The 19,851-nt window shown below is 48.5% G+C and overlaps 1 protein-coding gene and 1 long non-coding RNA gene across 7 annotated transcripts in view; one reads left to right on the forward strand and one right to left on the reverse strand.

The window, feature by feature from the left end:
- IKZF4 (IKAROS family zinc finger 4) overlaps nt 1-19,829 on the reverse strand; it is a 31,912-nt gene extending 12,083 nt beyond the window's left edge. For 2 of the 6 annotated variants that reach the window (XM_037008914.2, XM_037008913.2), the window contains exons 1-5: nt 17,771-19,829; nt 16,220-16,330; nt 15,823-15,997; nt 14,975-15,577; nt 5,732-5,783 (exon numbers count right to left, since the gene is read on the reverse strand). In XM_037008914.2, the coding sequence (XP_036864809.1) occupies nt 5,732-5,783; nt 14,975-15,577; nt 15,823-15,997; nt 16,220-16,269 (880 nt within the window). In that variant the 5' untranslated portion in view covers nt 16,270-16,330; nt 17,771-19,829. Of the gene's footprint in view, nt 1-710; nt 861-5,731; nt 5,784-12,807; nt 14,172-14,974; nt 15,578-15,822; nt 15,998-16,219; nt 16,331-17,770 lie in introns of those variants that run through there. The other 4 variants (XM_017645782.3, XM_017645777.3, XM_017645779.3 and 1 more) reach the window with 3 other exon arrangements.
- LOC118970644 (uncharacterized) lies at nt 815-12,798 on the forward strand. The gene is made up of 3 exons (XR_005058692.2): nt 815-899; nt 9,299-9,437; nt 10,635-12,798. It is a non-coding gene; the product is annotated as an uncharacterized lncRNA (long non-coding RNA).
- Nucleotides 19,830-19,851: the final 22 nt, after the last annotated feature.

Consider the following 19,851-nt stretch of genomic DNA (forward strand, 5'->3'; position numbering starts at 1 on the left):
TGAACCCTCAGAGGGCAAAGCAAAATCATGAGGTTCACTGGGAGCTAGGAACTAGGAGGTGGGTAAAGGGCAGAAAAGCAGGAGGGAGAGATAGGAGCCAGGGCAATGTCCTACAAGCTCAATGTGTTCACATGCTGAAGGAGACTAGTCCTCCACTTTGGTTGCCCTTTCTTGGTCTCTTCAGAGTGGCCACCTCTTAGGGAGGAGCTGTGAGGCCAGAAAATCTCCATACCTCTCTGCAAGGAACCTCATCCTCACTGCTTTCCCTTTCTTGACCATGGGCTCTGGGTGGCAGGATGCTAGTCTGCCAGCAGGGAACAGCAGGTACAGGAGCAAGGATGGATGCCCACCCCCAGCTCTACTATGGGGAAGAGGCTGAGGCCCCTACATCTGTTTCAGGCTGAGGTTCCCCTTTACCTCCAACGTATTACCCATTCCCACCCAGGCCTGCCTTGGCATTTCACCCTGGGCAGCTCTACAGCTGTCCCCAAGGCCTAATCAAGATGTCACCACGCTCCCACTGTCCAAGTCGCAGCCTTTGCTCAGCTACACCGCACACCCTCCCCTCCTCCAGGTGTGGGGAGGATGCCGCCTCCCCTGCTGTGCCGGCCCCCATCCTCTCCCTCTCCTTAGGCTGGGGACTTGTCACTGAACTAGCTCCCTGGCCCGGCACCCTCCCCCTCCACTAGCCACCTTCTGCCTGAACTTACATTATCCTTCCCTTGCCGGTGAGACCCTGGAGTGCGAATGCGGCCGCCGCCTTGGAAACGGCGAGGGAGTGCAGGCGGTGTATGCATGTCTGCGTCTCGGTGGCAGGCAGGGGTGAGCCCAGCCACTCACCTTCCAGGAAGCGTGGATTCCTGGAAGTGAGGGGAACCGCCGTCATTTCGCAGGCAGCGGTGAGCAGGGGCCCACGGCTGGGCTGCAGCCAGAAGAGCTCAGCCCCGGGTGTGTGTGAGTGAGTGTGTGTGTGTGTGTGTGTGTGTGTGTGAGAGAGAGAGAGAGAGAGAGAGAGAGTATGTGTAAGACAGAGAGAGAGGGAGGCGGAGGGAGGGAAGGAGAGGGAGAGAGCGTGAGGAAGCGCAAGCTTGGATGTGCTTGGGGAGGGGGCTGGAGAGCACATCGAGTGTCTGGCTGGGGAGCGCTAGGCTACAGCATCCCCTGCCCATGCCGGGAAAGGGATGGGGAGTGGTGGGTGTGCACAAAGAGGGGGAGGCAGATGCCCTTGCCCTCGTGCCCAGCAGACAAAGAGGAATGGCACAACAAATGCCTGAGAGAGGCAAGAGAGAGATGCGGATGGGCCCTGGGGTGGTAGGAAGGGGAGCCTCCCCGGAAGGCCCAATCCTCTGCCAGCTGGGGAAGCCAAGGACCCAGAGGTCCCGGGGCCCAGGACACCAGGCAGCTTCAAGGCTCCACTATCGGTGAGAGCTCCTCCCCACAAACTCAGGCACTCCTTTCCCTCCTCCTCCAGGAGGGAAGTGCTCGCTAGACCAGGGGACTGACAGCCCCTACTTCCTAGCAGTGAAAGGGTTGGCAGTCTGGTCTCAGGATAGCGTTACTCTGTGGCCCTGAGCCCTTTCAGATCCCAGGCAAAATTCTGGTATAGTTTCCCCACCTCCCCTCTCTCCCGTGCCGTGGAGCCCCAGCAGCCAACAGCCCTGGATAAATCTGCCTTCTTTCAAGACAAGGCTTCTGTTCCCTTCCCTTCCAGAGTTGCTGCTCACTGATGTGCTGACCTACTTTGGAGACTAGATTTTCTGATTCCAAGAATCTGGGGATGGAAGAGGCCTTGAAAGTTTGGGCTGCCCACCCCTGGATCCCGTTCTAGTAAGGTTCCCTTAAACATTTCAGTCCCAGCAAACTTGGGACAAGCACTGCTCAGTCAGTCAACTGCCTGTGCTGGGTTTGAGTTTCCCTTGAAAGATAGGGAATGGGAGTGGGGAGAGATCTGGTGGTAAATTAATGGGCTCCTTCACTCCCCCAGGAGGGAATGATCTGCATCTCTACAAACAGACAGGGGAGGAAAGGGCTGTATCAGGTTCTGTGAGAAGGGAAAATCTCTAAAGAACAGGAGAGATACCCACTTCGTTAAGTGGCCAGGTGAGGAAAGGCTGCCCAGTGTGGAGGCAGAAGTGCTGTGGTGCCTGGCGCACCAGGCAGCCTCTCCCACAGCTACTGTATGGTCCCAGGAGGGCCAGTCAGGGATGGGCTCTCAGATGCCACTCAGTCTGACTGTCTCCACCATGCCCAGTCATGGAGGGGCTACTCTGCAGCACTAAGGTTAGCCCTACCTCAGCTTTCACTCTCTAAGGTAGCTGCTGACTTCTAGAATTCTCAAAACACAGATGAGGGTTTCTGGCCTCCACTTCCACACAAAAGACATACTGTGCAGGGTTGCCTTCTCATCTAGGAAATACCAGCCTGCTGACAGGAGGAAAAGCTCAGTGTCCTAGCACAATGAAGTTTTCCTCTAATATCCAACATTCTTCAGAGACAGGATTGAAAATAGCTCTGTGAGCTATTTCCCCAGGTACCTTCCTAGTTTTTCATGAGCTTGCCTTAGGGCAGGGACTGGTTTTTATTGTCTAAGTAGTCCCCGGCAATGAAACAGGGTCCGGAGCATTGCTATTGCTCAACAGTGGTTTTCTGAATAAGCTTAAGTGAACAAAAGGTAGGAGGACTGGTTGGTTCCTCAGAATGGCCACGACTTTACTTCCCATAAGGTCTCTTTCAGTTAAGTGGGACTCAATCCCTGTCACTCTGTCCAGCATGTGTCAGGTACTGAATGCCTTTACCAATCCCAACTCCTTCCCTCTTTGAATGAGAAAGGGGTCAAAGTACGTGTCTTACTTTATATTACTCAGGTGTGTCAATAACTGTTATGCTGTCTCTGTCTCATCTTGCTATCTCCCTTAGCACATGCCCATTTTTCCTCCACTGGCCCCACTTGAGGGTAAAAAAAAAAAGACATAGGTCACTTGTATAATGGTGTGTGAATTTCTGATGTGGATATGCACCATGTCAAAACCCATTTCTGGATTCCCTTTCTTCTTATAATCATTTCCTGCCCTGACAGTCTAATAGTCCAAACATTCCTCCCATCTGAAAGACAAACTCTGTCTTAGACTCTTTTCTACACTGTCACATTCCTGCAGTCTCAAAGAGGGATTCAGATAAAGTTCATTTCTTTTCACCTTGTTAAGTTCTGAGAGGATCTAGATTGCTTTCATATTTCTAAAAGCCACTCATACTATATGTAGTGGTCTCGTCTGTCTCAGAGCATTTGGCAGGTATGAAGGCTATGACATGTTATGATCATGGTAAAGGACTAGTGGACACAAGAATTGAACTCTATTTCTTGACTTCAAAGGCTATCAATTGTTGGCCTACTGTTTGTAGAGATGCAGATCATTCCCTCCTGGGGGAGTGAAGGAGCCAGCTGGTAGATAAGTTTGGCCTGTTTCATAGAACGTTTTTTAAATATTGAGTCATTGTTTTAAAATGGAGATAGTTCATGCAAAATCTGGATTTTGATTTCTCTTAAAAAAGTGGGAGTTCTACCCCGAATAGCCAAAGCAATCCTGAGAAGGAAGAATAAAGCAGGGGGGATCTCGTCTCCCAACTTCAAGCTCTACTACAAAGCCACAGTAATTAAGACAATTTGGAACTGGCACAAGAACAGACCCACAGACCAGTGGAACAGAATAGAGAGTCCAGATATTAACCTAAACATATGTGGTCAATTAATATACGATTAAGGAGCCATGGATATACAATGGGGAAATGACAGCCTCTTCAACAGCTGGTGTTGGCAAAACTGGTCAGCTACATGTAAGAGAATGAAACCGGATCACTGTCTAATCCCATACACAAAAGTAAATTAGAAATGGATCAAAGACCTGAATGAAAGTCATGAAACCATAAAACTCTTAGAAAAAAACATAGGCAAAAATCTCTTGGACAGAAACGTGAGCGACTTCTTCATGAACATATCTCCCTGGGCAAGGGAAACAAAAGCAAAAATGAACAAGTGGGACTGTATCAAGCTGAAAAGCTTCTGTACAGCAAAGGACACCACCAATAGAACAAAAAGGCATCCTACAGTATGGGAGAATATATTCATAAATGACAGATCCAATAAAGGGTTGACATCCAAAATACATAAAGAGCTCACCCACCTCAACAAACAAAAAGCAAATAATGCAATTAAAAAATGGGCAGAGGAGCTGAACAGACAGTTCTCCAAAGAAGAAATTCAGAAGGCCAACAGGCACATGAAAAGATGCTCCACATCGCTAGTCATCAGAGAAATGCAAATTAAAACCACAATGAGATATCACCTCACACAAGTAAGGATCGCCACCATCCAAAAGACAAACAACAACAAATGTTGGCGAGGTTGTGGAGAAAAGGGGACCCTCCTACACTGCTGGTGGGAATGTAAACCAGTTTAAACATTGTGGAAAGCAGTATGGAGGTTCCTCAAAAAACTCAAAATAGAAATACCATTTGACCCAGGAATTCCACTTCTAGGAATTTACCCTAAGAATGCAGCAGCCCAGTTTGAAAAAGACATATGCACCTTATGTTTATCACAGCACTATTTACAATAGCCAAGAAATGGAAGCAACCTAAGTGTCCAGCAGTAGATGAATGGATAAAGAAGATGTGGTACATATACACAATGGAATATTATTCAGCCGTAAGAAGAAAACAAATCCTACCATTTGCAACAACATGGATGGAGCTAGAGGGTATTATGCTCAGTGAAATAAGCCAGGCAGAGAAAGACAAGTACCAAATGATTTCACTCATCTGTGGAGTATAAGAACAAAGAAAAAAACTAAAGGAGCAAAACAGCAGCAGACTCACAGAACCCAAGAATGGACTAACAGTTACCAAAGGGAAAGGGACTGGGGGGGATGAGTGGGAAGGGTGGGATAAGGGGGAGGGGGAAGAAAGGGGGCACTCTGATTTGCATGTATAATGTGGGGCAGGGCACAGGGAGGGCTGTACAACACAGGGAAGACAAGTAGTGATTCTACAACATCTTACTAGGCTGATGGACTATAATGGGGGCATGGTGGGGGGGTCTTGGTGATGGGCGACTTCATGAACATATCTCCCTCTAGTAAACATAATGTTCCTCATGTAATTGTAGATTAACGATACCAAAATTTAAAAAAAGAAAAAAGTGGGAGTTCTGGCCACAATGGATATCCCATGTGGCAATGATGGGTGGCCACCTAAGAGCTGTTGCCCCTTGAGGTAGGACCTGTGCTCTCCAGTTCATGACAGTACCCACTGCTCTCTTCTGCTCATTATCCTAACCCACTTCACTCATTTACATACCACCTGGTCACTTAGGCCCCCGAGGTTTAAATCCCTCCTCCACTCTCTACTAGGCTGAGACAGAATGTCATGTTTGGCTGGTGACCTCAGAGCGCAGGATAAAGAATCACACCTTCCTTCCACCTCTTTGCTTCAAATCACTCCTTTCTCAAATTTAACTCCTCTCCTGACATGTTTGCCTATTCCCCACCCCTTTCCCTGTCCTCAGTGTCTGGGGAGGGGATGTGAAAATGGCCCAAAGGAATGCACACTATCAAACACTACCAAGTGTGTCAGCGCAGTGACTAGGGCACTCAGGTCCTGTGCTAGGCTGAAGCAGCCACTCCGCTCACAGGACTCCGCTCCTGACCCCTTACAAACAATGCACAAGTGAGCATACCAGACATATAGGAGCGGCCATTGCAGTCTTCTAGGTCCATCTTAGCGAGATTCTGTGGAAAGAGAAAACAGCTGACATTAGAAGCCAGATCTGGGAAGGAGGAAGTTTCTCTCTAAGGTTCCGGAGTTGGCAAGAAACCTAAAGGTAAATGCGCTCTGATCCTAAAAAATAAAGCCTCATATTTCGTCCAGGCAATGTGTCCTGACTTACAAACCCCAGAGCCTCTTCCAACCCACAACTTCGGCAGGCTTTCCCAGCCGCTTAGCATGAAGACACAGTCATATTCCGGAGTGGTTCTGAGCATGCGGTTTTGAGAGTAGACCCTCCCCCTGTAGGTGGAGCTGATGCTGTGGGAAAGTAGACAGGTTACAGGTCAGCCCTGGGGGCAGCCTCTATAAGAGCTAATTAAGGGTCGGGTAGAAAAGAGGAAGAGGCCAGGTTCCATCATTCAAGGGATTCTTTTTTGGGTGTGCAGCAGGAGGAAGGCCAACAGGAAAGTAGAAAATGGGAGAGAGCAGCCCACCTCAGGACTCAGTGAGGAGTCCTCTACCAAGGTGTAATAAAGAAATTAAACCTCTAAGTGGTGTCCCCTACCCTTTCATCAATTACCCTGCTTTTTTTTTAAGGAGAGAGGAGCCTGGATTTACCATGCAGGTTAGGATGAGGGAAGGCAAGCAGTAACTGGCAGTTAGAGTATTAAACAATCTGGAACTGAGAAACATTAAAGGTGATAATTTGTTGCAATGAATTATCTCCTTATGAGCCTGTGGGAGGAGAAAAAAAAATCTATTTGGTGGAGATGTACATATATCGGAACTTGATTTCACCAGTAATTAATGAAAAATAAATACCCCAGGGGAAGATTTGAGGGAACAAGTGTATGGCAAGGGGCTTGAGCTGCCACCGAGATTCATGGTCTCTTTGAAGGCTCTCACTGAGGCAGATGGATAAAAGTTTGGTCTGCTTGTAGTCCTATATTGACACATGGGGGCAGGGGGTCTATTACCATCGCTTCCCATCACTCTGGTCATTCTTGTCTGAGAGACATCACACTCCTCTACAAAGTCTCATGAGAAAGCCTGGAACATGGGCTTTCCTTCACTTCACAAAGCAGATCTCCCTGAGATTTCATTGAGAGATTCCTAGTCTCACCCAGGAAGCCTGGATGTGGAAGAAAAAATTCTCTTAAGTTGATTTTCAACTCCTCTTTTCTTGACACCTTCCCAGGGATGGACAAGGCTTGGTACTGAGATTTGGATTGGCAGATGAAGCCACAGTAAGTGGTTCCTTGAAGACTCCCTTAGGGGCAATGCTTAGAAGAGCCCAAGTCCACAGTGATGAGTGATTTCATACCCTCTGGAATTAGCCACAGAACTTGCAGTGGTCAGAGACCTAAAGATGAGAGAGGATGACCTGGTATTCATAGGCTGCTTTCATTTCCAAATCATTAGCTCCATAATTGCCCCTTGGGATTTTTCAAAATGCAAAGCTCAAGATGCCACATGTGACTACACACACACATATGCAGGAAAAGCAGGAGTGAGTGGAATTTTTCCCATTTTCTGCTTGGAGAAACTCAGAGCAGTTAAGTGACTTGTCTCAGGGCTCATGCTTAAGACTGGAACAAGATAAAGAACATAAGTATCCTGCCTCTCTGAGGTGTGCTCTTTCCATTAACCTATCTTGCTACCTTTTGAAAGCCTGGGTACCCTAGGCCTTCATGGATCTTTTTGCTTTTCCACTGTTCTAACATCAATTAAAGAATCTTTTCCTTTGGTGTGATCCCATGGGAGCGCAGTCTGTTACTTAAAAAGGAAGAGCAAGTTGAGCAGGCTCTACAGGGAGAAGTATGCTAATGTGTCCGCGTATGTGTCCTGTGTGAACCAGGGCTAGAGTAGCACTGGGTGGGCAGAGCAGCTGGGGCATAGCACCCAGCATGGCACTGGGTCAGGTACAGCATCTCATTCTTGGGCACTTGCCCAGATGGCCCCAAAACAATTTTCAGAAGGGTCTGAAGGAGTTGTTTCTGAGTTAGACTTTGTGCCTGGCAGTAAACTGAGCTCTTCTGCTTCTTACCTGCTCTTAGCAGGTACTCTGGGACACATCTTAGGCAAGATCAGTCTTTCACTTCCTCCATCTGGTTTAAATGCCAAGTTGGTAACCCCAGGAGTGAGAAGGGATAGAGACTCTGCTGTTCTCAGTCCTGGCATTCTGAAAGCCAGGTAGGTAGACTTCAGTTTGCTCAAGTCTCCCTCTCAACCTTCCAGCTCCCAACCCTTCAAAGCACTTCCTCCCCTGCCTGGCCAGGAAGGCAGATCCTAGTGTCTCCTTGGAGGAACTAGGCCAAATCACACAGCGCCAACTGGAGACACATTCCAGGGGGAGGAGGTATAAGGAGAGAGAAGTTAGTTATACAAGACAAGTTTGGCTCAAAGATCTTGGAAGTAAACTCACTTGATAGCAACATAGACATCATTCATGGATGGGGTAGGCACACACATACTGTGAATTCAGTTCAGTGACTTGGATACAAAGCAACAAGAAACAATTAGTTTCCCAATTCAAAAGGAATTATCTCTAAGGAGGGAGGTCATTGTAACCCTGGAAACAGATCTTCTTCCTAGTTCTTTTGAATCCACTTGGCACCAAAGCAAGAGTCCTCCATGGCCCTGGCTTTCTTTTCATTAACATGACATGACATTTGAACAGGAAGGGGCAGGAAGGGGCATTCTTTTTAGACAGATACCCCACCACACTTCTTGACAAGAGACAGGTGAGGATCAAGCCAAGGTCTGACTTCAAGGGCAGGGAAGGCGTCAGCTACCATCCCCATCTCCCAAAAAACATTCCCACAGCTCTAACTACTGGTAACAAAAATGTCAGAAAGTCAAGTTTTCTCTATGTAGTGGCTCTGAAAACCTGAAATATGATGGACATCACAAGTAATTAAATCTCTTCAGATGCACCAAAAAATCCTGTTTGATATAGTGACGATGCAAAATTGGGATTTAAAACACACTCCATGTGGCCCAATGGGTAGAAAGGTAGTGAGGAGGGTATTGTGGTGGAAGAGGGTGGAGGTGGAAACAATGGGAAGCATCCATGCCATCCCAAACCACAAAAGGGAGTTTTGTAAGGCTGTTAGTTCCAAACTACAAAAGGGAGAAGTAGAAATTTTTTCTCTGGTCTTCCTTCAGACCTGGGATCTAAGACAACTTCCCACCTGCCTGGGAGTGAGCAGTTCAGGTACTGCAAGTAGATCAAACCCATAGCATCGTGCTGTTCTCTGTGCCTTCCTGAGCTCAGTGAGATCTGGGTGAAGAGATGCTGCATCACACAGCTGGCTCTGCTTGTGTGGGGAGGTGGGGGGAGGGCAAAGGGTTGAGAGAAGAGGTAGAATTAGGTATTATCTGCAACCTGCCTGCATGCCCCTTTCCAGGAAACAGACCTGGATGCTGAGCAATTTCGAGCTCTAAAATGATTTTTAAGGTCAACCTAGTGCCCTCTGAAGGAAACCCACCAACCTTTTCTCAGCTCATTTGTCTGTCTGACTAATTTTTTCACCAGGCAGTAGATAATGACCTTCTGTCTACATATAACACAGACGAAGACAGCTCAGCTTCATTATCCAAGTGCTTGGACAGCAGCGCAGAGGGGATGAATTCTCAGATCATCCTAGGATTGGCCAGCCTCTAAAATAAGAAGGGTAAGAGCTGGAAACACACCTGTGCAGTGGGAAAATATCATGTCATTGTCTCCTTTTAGATCTCAGATGGATGCGTCTTTTTTCTGGTTCTTTGTGCCTCCCTGCCCTCCATGGAGGCTGCAGAACAGAGAGGCGGCTAAGGTTTGTGAGTGGGAGGAGAAACAATCCTGCCCCTCCGTCTCATTTCAGGACTGAAGAAACCAAGGAAAGGGCTAACTGAACAGTATAAATCACTAGGTATGATGCACATGAGATGATACCTTCTGGGGTTGGGTATACCATTGAGTAGGCAAGCCCTGTGTTTATAGGAGGGCCCTACAAGTCATTGGTGTTCAGCTATGTTTGGGCAGGGTAAAGAAAGCAGAGCAGGGGGGCTCAGTAATAATGTTTTGAAATCAAAGATACCTGAAACAGGGTTAGCTTTATCAAGTGAAGTTTGAAATTACATGAAAGTCTCAATTAACTATACTGACTGGGGTAGGGTGGCAAAAAGGTGGAAGAGACAGCAACAATTGCCTTTAGAGCAGTACTGACCAAAAGTCTTTAATGCACACTGTTCAAAACAGCTCAGTGTTGTTTGGGACTAAAAGATGTGTTTAGGCTCCCATGCTAGCAAAGAACCTTGCTCTGACAATCCAATTTAGTAAGCCTCTCTTCATGCAGATGGCCCGGGCCAGCAGTACTCTAGCACCTGGGAAATCTTGGAGCTAGAATGGAATTGAGAGATCATTTCCGATCTCTTGGTTTTTAACAGAAGAAGAAACTAAGCCCAGAGTCACTGGTTAGCGACTGAAGTAGGACAAATAAAACCCATGTTAGCAGTCTGGTAAATCTTGCCATAGCTGCTTGCTTTCTTAGGTAATGAAGTGAGCAGTTTTGGTGCCTGTATCTTAATGACTTAAATCCTTCAACTAGAAACACGGGTTTATGGATGGGAGAAGAAATAATTCTATCTTTCTGGTCTCTTTTCAGAGATTATGGGCCTGAAGAAAGTACAATCTAGACACTAAGTCTCTTTAAAGTATAAACAGAACTCCTTGGCTCAAGGATTACACCAGCATATACATTCCAGCAGAGGCTACAGGCTGATGCTACCCAGAGGGGTGGAGGGAGACAGATGAGGCCATTCATATCAACACTACCATTTCTTAGATACTTTCCTCAGATTAACCTTGAACCTGTCTGTTTCCAACACAGAATTCACATCTCTTCTAAGAAGAGAAGGCAAATCAAGCAGCCTGGAATTCAGAGTCTTCTCCAGCAGGATTAAGAAACCAACAAAGAGAGTCTGCTGTGGCAATGTCTACACTGACAGAATTCCACGCTCTTATTTGTTCCTCCAGAGTAAAATGAGGCCAGAAATACCTGCCAACAATAACCTATCTTAATTTTTCCTGGCTACTTTGTATGTGTTGAGGGAAGAGAGCGAGACAGTTGCGAGAAAATCATTCTTTTGCGGATGTTGGGGAGGGGGTGGTAAAAGATAGAATAATATTTCGCCCATGCTGGGAAGTACAAGCTGCATGTTTAAACTCAGAGGAAATAAAGAAGAAACTTTCAATTGCATTTTCACTGGAAAAAAGTCAGGACTTATTTCTAAGCCAAGTCCTGAAAAATGCTTTACCCTTAACCTACTAAGAGAAAGGGGACTGCATATAAGATACAATTGAACTAAAGGCACTTACTTAGTGGGCAAAAAAGCCATTATATTTTGTGCTGGAGACATCAGTGTCTATTGACTAAGGCAAGAACAGTTCTGAAGCTGCCAGCCAGAAGACAGCTCCCACACGCTGGGGCCCACCCCAGAAGCTCCCATGAGATTTCTCCTGCTTTATAACTGTAAGGCTATTTTCTTCTTTTAAGGCTTTATTTTTATCTCAGGAGCCACTCTTCTGCCTATTCTCATGACCCAGAGAGCTGTCTAGATTCTCTGGCTTTAGGCTGTTAGTCGGGGTGGGGGTGGAGGGCTGAAGTATCCCATATACCATAAAGCAAGATTCACTGACCTACTGGAGACCATGAGGAGATAAGGGATTCTCAGCGAGGCATTTCACATACCCCTACCAAATGAGACACCACACACCCAAAGATGATCTGATTTGGTCTTTTATCTGGTCTTGTCCTCAGAATCCGAGATACCTTATGCAGAAATATTCTAGGTAGTCAGTCACCTGTTCTTAATGCTTCCTAAGGATATGAACACGTACCTTCACCCAAGTAAAGTGAACAAGTAGCAGTATTGGGAGACACCCAGGCCTCCAGTCTCCAACTTGCCCATGATGATGAAAGGCCTAAAGCTGACATGTGAGCAAGTCAGGAACATACCAAGCTCACCACGATGCTTTGAGGGGTCAGACTAGGGAGACTTGGGCACAGATGAAGCTATCAAACATGTAAGTGGGGGTTGACAAGAGTCACAACAGTAGACAGTTTTGCTTAAGAGAAGGGACTTGAGGAGAAAGAAGGTATGCAAAGCTTGACATAATGTGGTCAGTAATGTAGCAAATCTTCCTGGAAGCACAGTTAAGTAAATTCTTGACCTTGTAGGGGGAAAAGGGGTACCTTATTTCCTAAACATCTCATATCTAAAGATTCGTGTTCCATTAAACATTCTACTGTCCCCAGACAGGACCAGTTATGATAAAAAAAAAAAAGCATAGAAATTGAATGAAAAATTTAAGTGAGAACCTACGACTCTAGCAGACAAGGGGTAAGAAAATATCTGGGGATGGGGCAGTTCGAGGAGGTACATGGAGGGCTATTTTGGTTTAGACTGCTTCTCAAGTCTGCTCTGTTCTATTCTTTCTTAAGGTTCACATACAGTGAATCTCGTCCTTTCCAGCTTTGCTTCTCAAGTTCCCTAGACTTCTCACCCCAGACAACTCTTTCCACTCCACCCTAAGTTTTTTCTCTACCACGTTTCTCCCACTCTGCTCACTGGCACCCTGATCTGCCCACCTAGGCCTATGTCCTTCTCTCCAGCATTATCGACAAAACCCCAGGATCCCTCATCTTTCTGCCCAAGTACCTTCTCTGCTTCTTTCTTCCGCTGTGTCTCTGTTCTTTCTACCCAAGCCGTACCCCACCGAGAAGCCTCACACACCCAGCTTTTGTCCTCGGTCCACGGCCTCGACCCGGCTCCCGCCTTTTAAGGACCCCTAGGGCCGTGCTACCTCCTCCTTAACTCCGAGACCCATGCCCAACTGCCCCGGGCCAGCTCCTTCTCCCCGTGGGTTGCCGCAGCCCTACCCGCCGCCCCTTCCAGCAGTCCCCGCGCCCACGTCTCCCCGCTTCACGCCCCAGCCCCAAGCTCCGCCCCCCGGAGCAAGGCCCCGCCCCGCGCTTCGCCTAAGCCCCGCCCCTCACTCACCTGAGGCGGCTCCGTGCGCGCGCAGGTTGTGGGGGTGAGGGAGAGGGGACGGTAATTGTGGGAGAGGAGGGCGGGGGGCGAGGGTCCCCCACTCTGGCCCGGGCGGCCCAGTGCGGGGGGAGTGGGGTCACTGAGGCGGCGGCAGCCGGGCCGAAGCCAGGACCCGGGCGCTCAGCGATGGCGGCGGCTCCTTCTCCATCTCCATCAGCGGATTCACCTGAGGAGGAACCGATGCTCCCCATAAACCCCCCCCATCACAGCCGTCCCCCCGCCCCCGAACAATTTCCGGTCCCACTACCAAGCGACAGGCTGTGTGGCTGAACACCGAGCACCCCCAAGCCGGGAATACTGCTGGGGAAAGGGAGAAGAGCTAGGGGAGAGTAGCCGAGCGCCGAAAGATTCCTGTTCTAAAGGCGCGGTCGAGGGCAGAGGGCAGCTCAATGGCCGCCCCTTCATCTGCGCCTTATTTGCAAACTAGGCGCACATTGGACGCCCACGTATCCCGGCACCTCTGACCCTAGTGCGAAGTTTTGTCCTGCTCCTCCTAAGACAATATTGACTTTAAGCTCTTGGCAGTCTTTGCCTTTCCTGCCAAGAATGCAGGAATTGTCGGGGGAAGGGCTTAAGAATACCAATTAAAAACATCTTCTCTTAGGGGTATCACCTAAGCAGCCCTGCAGATGACAGACCTCAGAGAAGCAAGCCCCACTTTTGAATTCTCTGCACCTGCTTCCTTTCTCCTCCCCTACACCACATTTTGAATTCATTCCACATCCCAGTACCAATCAATGCACCTCCCTCCTGCTACATGTTCACGCCCCAGGTTGAAGAAGTGTCGAAAGTCGTTATCTTTTCCTTTTTTGTGTTTTTAGTATTAAACAGATACTTTATTGATGTAGTTAGAAAAGTGAAAACTATAAAGGGGTTTGCGCCCCTCACAACCCAGAGGCAGAAGCTTCATATATACCTTTCTTACACATATCCACACACATTCTCTGAAGAATCCAAGAAGAAAAGCAAAATAAGGCCTAGGTGGTAATAAGCATTTGCAATGGAGGTGGGGTAGGAAGAGGAAAGAGCACTTGTTTCTAGAATGACTTTCCCCACTTCTAGCCCCTTGCTCCAACAGCTCTTCCCTGGCATAGATCAGTGGGCAGGAGGGATAGCATAATGCTAAAGGAGGGCTGATAACTGAGTGGAAATGTGCAGTGTGTGTGTGGCTTAGGAAGGCACAGTACAAGTTGTGGTCCAAGAAGTAGAGAGAGAGAGGGAAAGGTTTTTCTGTGGTAATGAGACCAAAGGATGGTTGTGGAAAAGGGTTGAGAAGGTAGTTCTGGGAAACAGATGGTTCCCTTTCACCTCATGGGGTGACATGGATGTGGACACGGTGCCAGGCATTGCTGAGCACGCCTCGCAAGTTCCAAATTGGGGCCACAGTGTCTGGCTGCACATTGTAGCTGTCATCTACAGCCTTGCAAACAATGTTCAATTCCTTTTCCCCAGCTGGCACAGGGGCTTGCAACTGCCATAACCGCCAGGCCCAGGCCTTTCGGGGGTGCTGTGGCTCTCCAACCAGCTCAGCCACCTGCCAAGTTAGGCCTCCATCCAGAGACACATCTACCCTGATCACCGCCCTTCCACCACCACTCCATGCATAGCCCTTGATAGTCACCTCTCCTGACTCTACTGTCTCCCCATCCTTGGGCTCAGTGATGGCTGACTGGACAGGAAGTTCCTGAATAGATGGAGCTGAGTCAAAATCCACACTGTCCCAGTCTACAGATGGAGAAAAGCCTTTGTAATCTCGCCGCTGCCAGTGGCTGTAACTTTCTTCTGGTTCCACACTCACTTTGCCCAGCCATTTGACATGGCGGGCACCCACCACACCAGGAACCACCACCCGCACAGGGAAGCCATGGTCACGAGGCAGAGGCTGCCCATTCATCTCATATGCCAGCAGGACCTCAGCTTCAGGGTCCATGGCCCGACCCAGAGGGATGGATGCTCCATAGGCAGTCCCTATGGGATCTGAGTCCAGTCCCTCAAAGCAGACGTGGGCCTCAGTTTCACAGAGCTGGTGACCAGCCTGGGCTAACACATCACAGAGCCGTGCTCCAGCCCAGCGTGCAGTGCTAATGGCCCCTATACTCCACTCCAGACCTCTTACCTCTTTGAACTGAGTCATCTCAGAACGCCGGTTGCCAGCACACTGCAGAGTAACTGTAATCTCATGCTTGGGGAACTGGTGCAAATCATCCAGAGACAGAGACAGTGACTGACCCCCAGGTGGCCCTACTACAAGCAGGCGATAGGTGTCTGGGTCCAGGTTAGGTACAGGCAGATGGTTCCGGGTGAAGAAAATAGGGTTGGGTGTGATGTAGGATTCTGTCAGTAACTCAGAGGGAGGCTCTGCATTAAAGGGGCGCTGGCTGTTGACCTTCAGAGCTGGGTGACGTATAGGATCATCAGCATAAGGGTCAGAGGTCTTTAAAGTGGAGGGTGCCTTGTCTTCAGGGCTCAGCTCCCCAATCTTGTACTGAGCCAGTATTTCATGCACATGGGACTGATCGTGAACAGCATAGAGAGCCCAGAAGGGCTCTAGAGGACCCCCGGCTGCTAGCATCAGTTTTGATGGTCCCCCTGGGTGTAGGTGCACAAATTCTGTGACATCAAAGACCTCACGGCCCAAAGTCACCCAGATCCTAGTCTCAGGGCTGCTGTGGGATCTCACTTCTTCCCTTGAATATATGCGTGGTGACTCCTGAGCAGCCTACAGGTGGGGCAGGGGTGAGGCACAAGGGAACAGAATAGTAAGATGTTAAGAAGAAATCACTAGCTCACACTGACCCAATCCACAAAGTTGGGAATGGCCACTAGGAAATGGAAGTGGCAGTTACCATCTCTATTGTGCAGGAAGACAGTGTAACTATAGGCTTTATGGTAATAGCTCGGGTTGCCTGGAGAGCTCACTAGGGCCCCTTTGTTCTACAGTAAAGTCCCTTCTTCCCCACTTACCCTGCTCCGGTGGTCATGATAGGCCAACACTGCACCGAGGCCTAATAGGGTCCCCATGACTCTCCATGCTCTAGTGCTGGAGTTACCAGAGACAGCGAGGCTGGGGCACCGGGGCTGAAACGAATCATTTGTAGAGCAGGCCTGAATGCAGAACACTGAGGGGGTTGATTTGAGTCTGGAAGAAAGAGAGGCCTGCTTAGCACACTTCTGATCATATGAAAGGGCCAGTGAAGGCCATTGGTTCCTTTAGTTGGGACTTAGTTTCTCCAGGGATGGGTGGGATCCAGCTTTCTCTTTCCTCCAGGGCCACTATTTCATTTGGCAGTTAAGAGAAAACGTCAAAAAGATACTGGGGGTGGGAGATACGGGCTAGGAGACAGTCCCAGGGATGGCCTACCTGCAGGCCTGTCGGAGCCCTGGGACTACAACTCTGTGCAGCAGCAGCATTGTGGCAGGCCTGTAGGAGGAAGATTCTAAGATCAAGATAGGGAGGCCTGAAACTGATAACCTAAAAAACAAAAACAAAAGAACATTGGGAGTCCTGGGAATGGGTACTACTAGGGCAGCTTCAGGAAATTGGTGGGAAGACAGAGAAAGTTAGCAAGGACTCTCTGGGCAAATGAGAGACTCTTCCTGAGGCAATGATGACAAAGGATGGGAGTGGGGGTCCAAATGGGTCCTTAGAGAAATCCTGGAGCACTTCAGAATCAGATTGTGCTGACAGAATGGAAGGGAAATAGCAGTAGGGGGTAGTCTTCTAGAATCACCTATTTCCCATCTTCCACTCTGTTTTGTCTACTACAGAAAACAATGCTGGGGCCTTTGGCCTAAAAGGGCAGAAGCCAAATGTCTTCAGCTGGGTCTTGACAAAAAATGTAAAGTTTACCAATGTAACTTATTACTTCTGAAGTCAGTAGAGGACAAGTGAGGAGGAAGGACTGATTTAAACAGGGACAAAATGATGAAAAGGGTTGTGGCAGCCTAGTTGGGTGAAGGAGCTCAGATTATGGAGTCAAACCACTGTGGGTTTGTGAAACAGGCTCTGCCATTAACCAGCTCGATTCCCTAGTCAATATACCAAGCCTCTCTGAAATGAGATCCACTTAGCATAACTGCTGTGATGAATAAACAGGTAAAAATGTAATAATGATAAAATAGCATTATCTTTGAAGGCCTTTCAGTCCCCTCTTCTCCTTCTACCCCTTTCCTCCCAATTGAATCCAGCTGGGTACTGGACCCCAACCCCGGATGCCCACCCCTACCTTGTCTCTGCATTCCACTGAGCCCAGCAATTGAATTAATGGCCAGTGTCAGGGGCTGAGCTAGAAAAGAAAAGTAATTTTTCTGCTCTGACCCGTAGCGGTTTCTTCCTCACAGCACTGTGCAATTACTGAACGTCTGGAGGGTTAGAGTAGGGAGGAGAGTCGCAGTTGCTGATGAGATGCTAAAAGGCGGGCGGGCAAAGAAACTGCAGGGAGACTGAAGGAGCAAAGTCTGCATTTCATCCGGGCCTAGGACCCCTCCCTTCCTCCCACCTGCCCTCAATCCCAGCAGACCACTTGAACCAGACTGGGGGGCGGTGCAGGTAAGGCTGATGAAGGTGAACTCCGTCAGCCCAGTGTCCCAGGCTGGGGAAAGGCAGCTTTCTGCTGAGAAACAGATGTCTTCGTGATGGTGGTGGCCCCTCCCCAAGGCACTCTAGGTAGAACTATACGTCCGGCACCAGGGAACGGGAAAGCGGTCCCACGCCACTGCCCACCGGCCGGCACAACAGTACCATAGAGCAGCACCCCGGCCCCCAGGAGCGCGCAGGCAGAGTGAATGGAGGCGGGCGCTGGCAGTTTGTTAGTTATTGGGATTGGGGACACCCTCGGGTGCCGATGCTTCTGCCGTCGCCCGGGTTACCAGCGCTTCCTCCTCACCCCTCTCCCGGCCCCAGCAGCCTTACCCGGGTAGGCGTCCACACCGCGGCGTTCCCACCCCGCGCCCGGCGCCCGGCGGCTGCGACGGGGGGCGGGGCCAGCGCCGTGACGTCGCGCGGGAGAAAAGGACCTTTCGGCTTCGGCTCGTCCTCCTGAGAGTGGCTGTGCCCGCTTCCTGGAGGGCGGGTGGGCTCGAGCCAGGGCAGGCTGTTTCATATCGTGCCCGCGGGGTGAGTAATGGGGTCCTCACTGCCGTCTGGACTCGGGGACACAAAGATTGGGCTGTGAGATCCCTGCCCCGCGCCTGCGGCTGAGATACCAGGCGCGTCCACGGGAGGCTTTCTCCCGGCGGAGAGCCCCTCCGCTAGCCAGTTTTGACAAAGGTCTGTGTTGCAACTACAACAGCTCTGTTTGTCTTTTAGGGAAAACAAGGTCATGCACTCAGTTCTCTTTTATCCAGAAATGAAACCTAAATAGTAGTTCAAAGACTTCGAGATTCCTGGGACTAGTCGAATTTCTCCCCAAATTATGGAACCAACACTGAATAGCCATCTTCTAAGTCTTGCTTAGCTAAATCAGTTTTTAAAAAATCGTTATAACAAGTTGTGACATTTTAACACCCAAAAGAAGGAGTATAACCTCAGAGTAATGGGCACTAATACCTCTATTACCTCGTTTCAGGACCGCACGTAACGCTCACTGGCAGGCTGTGAACCTAGGGCAGACGTTTCCACACTGCCCTCTAAAGATCAAAAGTTGAGCTACAACCTTACTCTTATCTAAGTGGTCCTCATTAATTTGGGGAAGATCATTTCCTCTCTTTCTGCTCTCCTAAAGCGAAGTAGAGCTTTTACCAGAAATCAGGGAGCCTTGCCGGATTGGTGAGAGCTTTAAGGAAAGGGTAATTGACAGTGAAAGGTGCTTTGAGCCCTGTGGGTTTGGAAACATTTCCAACTCAACTGTCTACAATTAAACCATTGGAGAGAGCTGATGCCCAAGTTACCCAGTCTTAAAAAGAGGCTCAGCCCAAGGGTACAGAGAAGTCAGGAACTGTCTCAAGTTACCGGTTAAGACTTCTTCCTAACAACAGTGTCACCTTCTTGTGTGTCAGACACATGCTTTCTGTAATTGACCTGCAAACCTCAACTTCCCTTCATTTTACACAAGAAACTGAAACTGAGGCAGAGAGCAACTAACTTTTTTTTTTTGCGGAGATTTTTTATTATTTTATTTTGGTATCATTAATCCACAATTACATGAATAACATTGTTTACTAGGCTCCCCCCTTCACCAAGTCCCCCCCACATACCCCTTCACAGTCACTGTCCATCTGCATAGTAAGATGCTGTAAAATCACTAGTTGTCTTCTCTGTGAAACTAAGTAACTTGATCAAGGCCACTGCTGGTCAGTTGGCAGAGACAGGACTGGAATGCCAACTCTGTCTGACTCTGGTCCTCTTCTTTCCTGTCCTCTGAATTCTTTGGAGTTTAAAACTCCTGCAACCATACCTAATCTTTTCTCCAGTCATTCTCCATCCACCTCACAGACTGAAAGGTTTCATGCAGATCCACAAAAAATTTTCCCATTGGGTAGAAGCCACATGATCAATCAGAAATGCTAATTCAGTGATTTATTTTTTTGTTAGGTCATAGACCCCCTCTGAAATACTAATAAGGCAATGGGCCCTCCTAGTTCTTCCACTTGTAAGGATGTACTGGGTGCTTTTGGGGGCTAGTGGGTGCTAGGAAATGGAGAAATGTGTGTGTCTCAGGGCCATGGGGACTAAGGCTGCCCCTGGAGAAGGAAGAGAATTGAGATCTAAGTGGAAGAACCTAAGCTGGGTCCTTCAGAATCTCAGTGTCATATTCCCTTTCATATTGCCTCAGTTTCAAATACTAATAAGGCAATAATAAGGCAATGGGCCCTAGAGAAATGCACATAAATTTTTGCATACTTCAAAGGACTCATAAATACCTCCAAGTCTCAGTTGTCTGGTCAGAGGCCCATTATACACCTTCCTCCCTCAATATATATGCATTATGTTAAGAGGATGTAAAAAAATAGGCAGTCAGATAAATGAGCTTCCTAGTGGCCTGGGACTAAGAG

This window comes from Manis javanica, chromosome 11, assembly GCF_040802235.1.
Source record: "Manis javanica isolate MJ-LG chromosome 11, MJ_LKY, whole genome shotgun sequence".
NCBI lineage: Eukaryota > Metazoa > Chordata > Mammalia > Pholidota > Manidae > Manis > Manis javanica.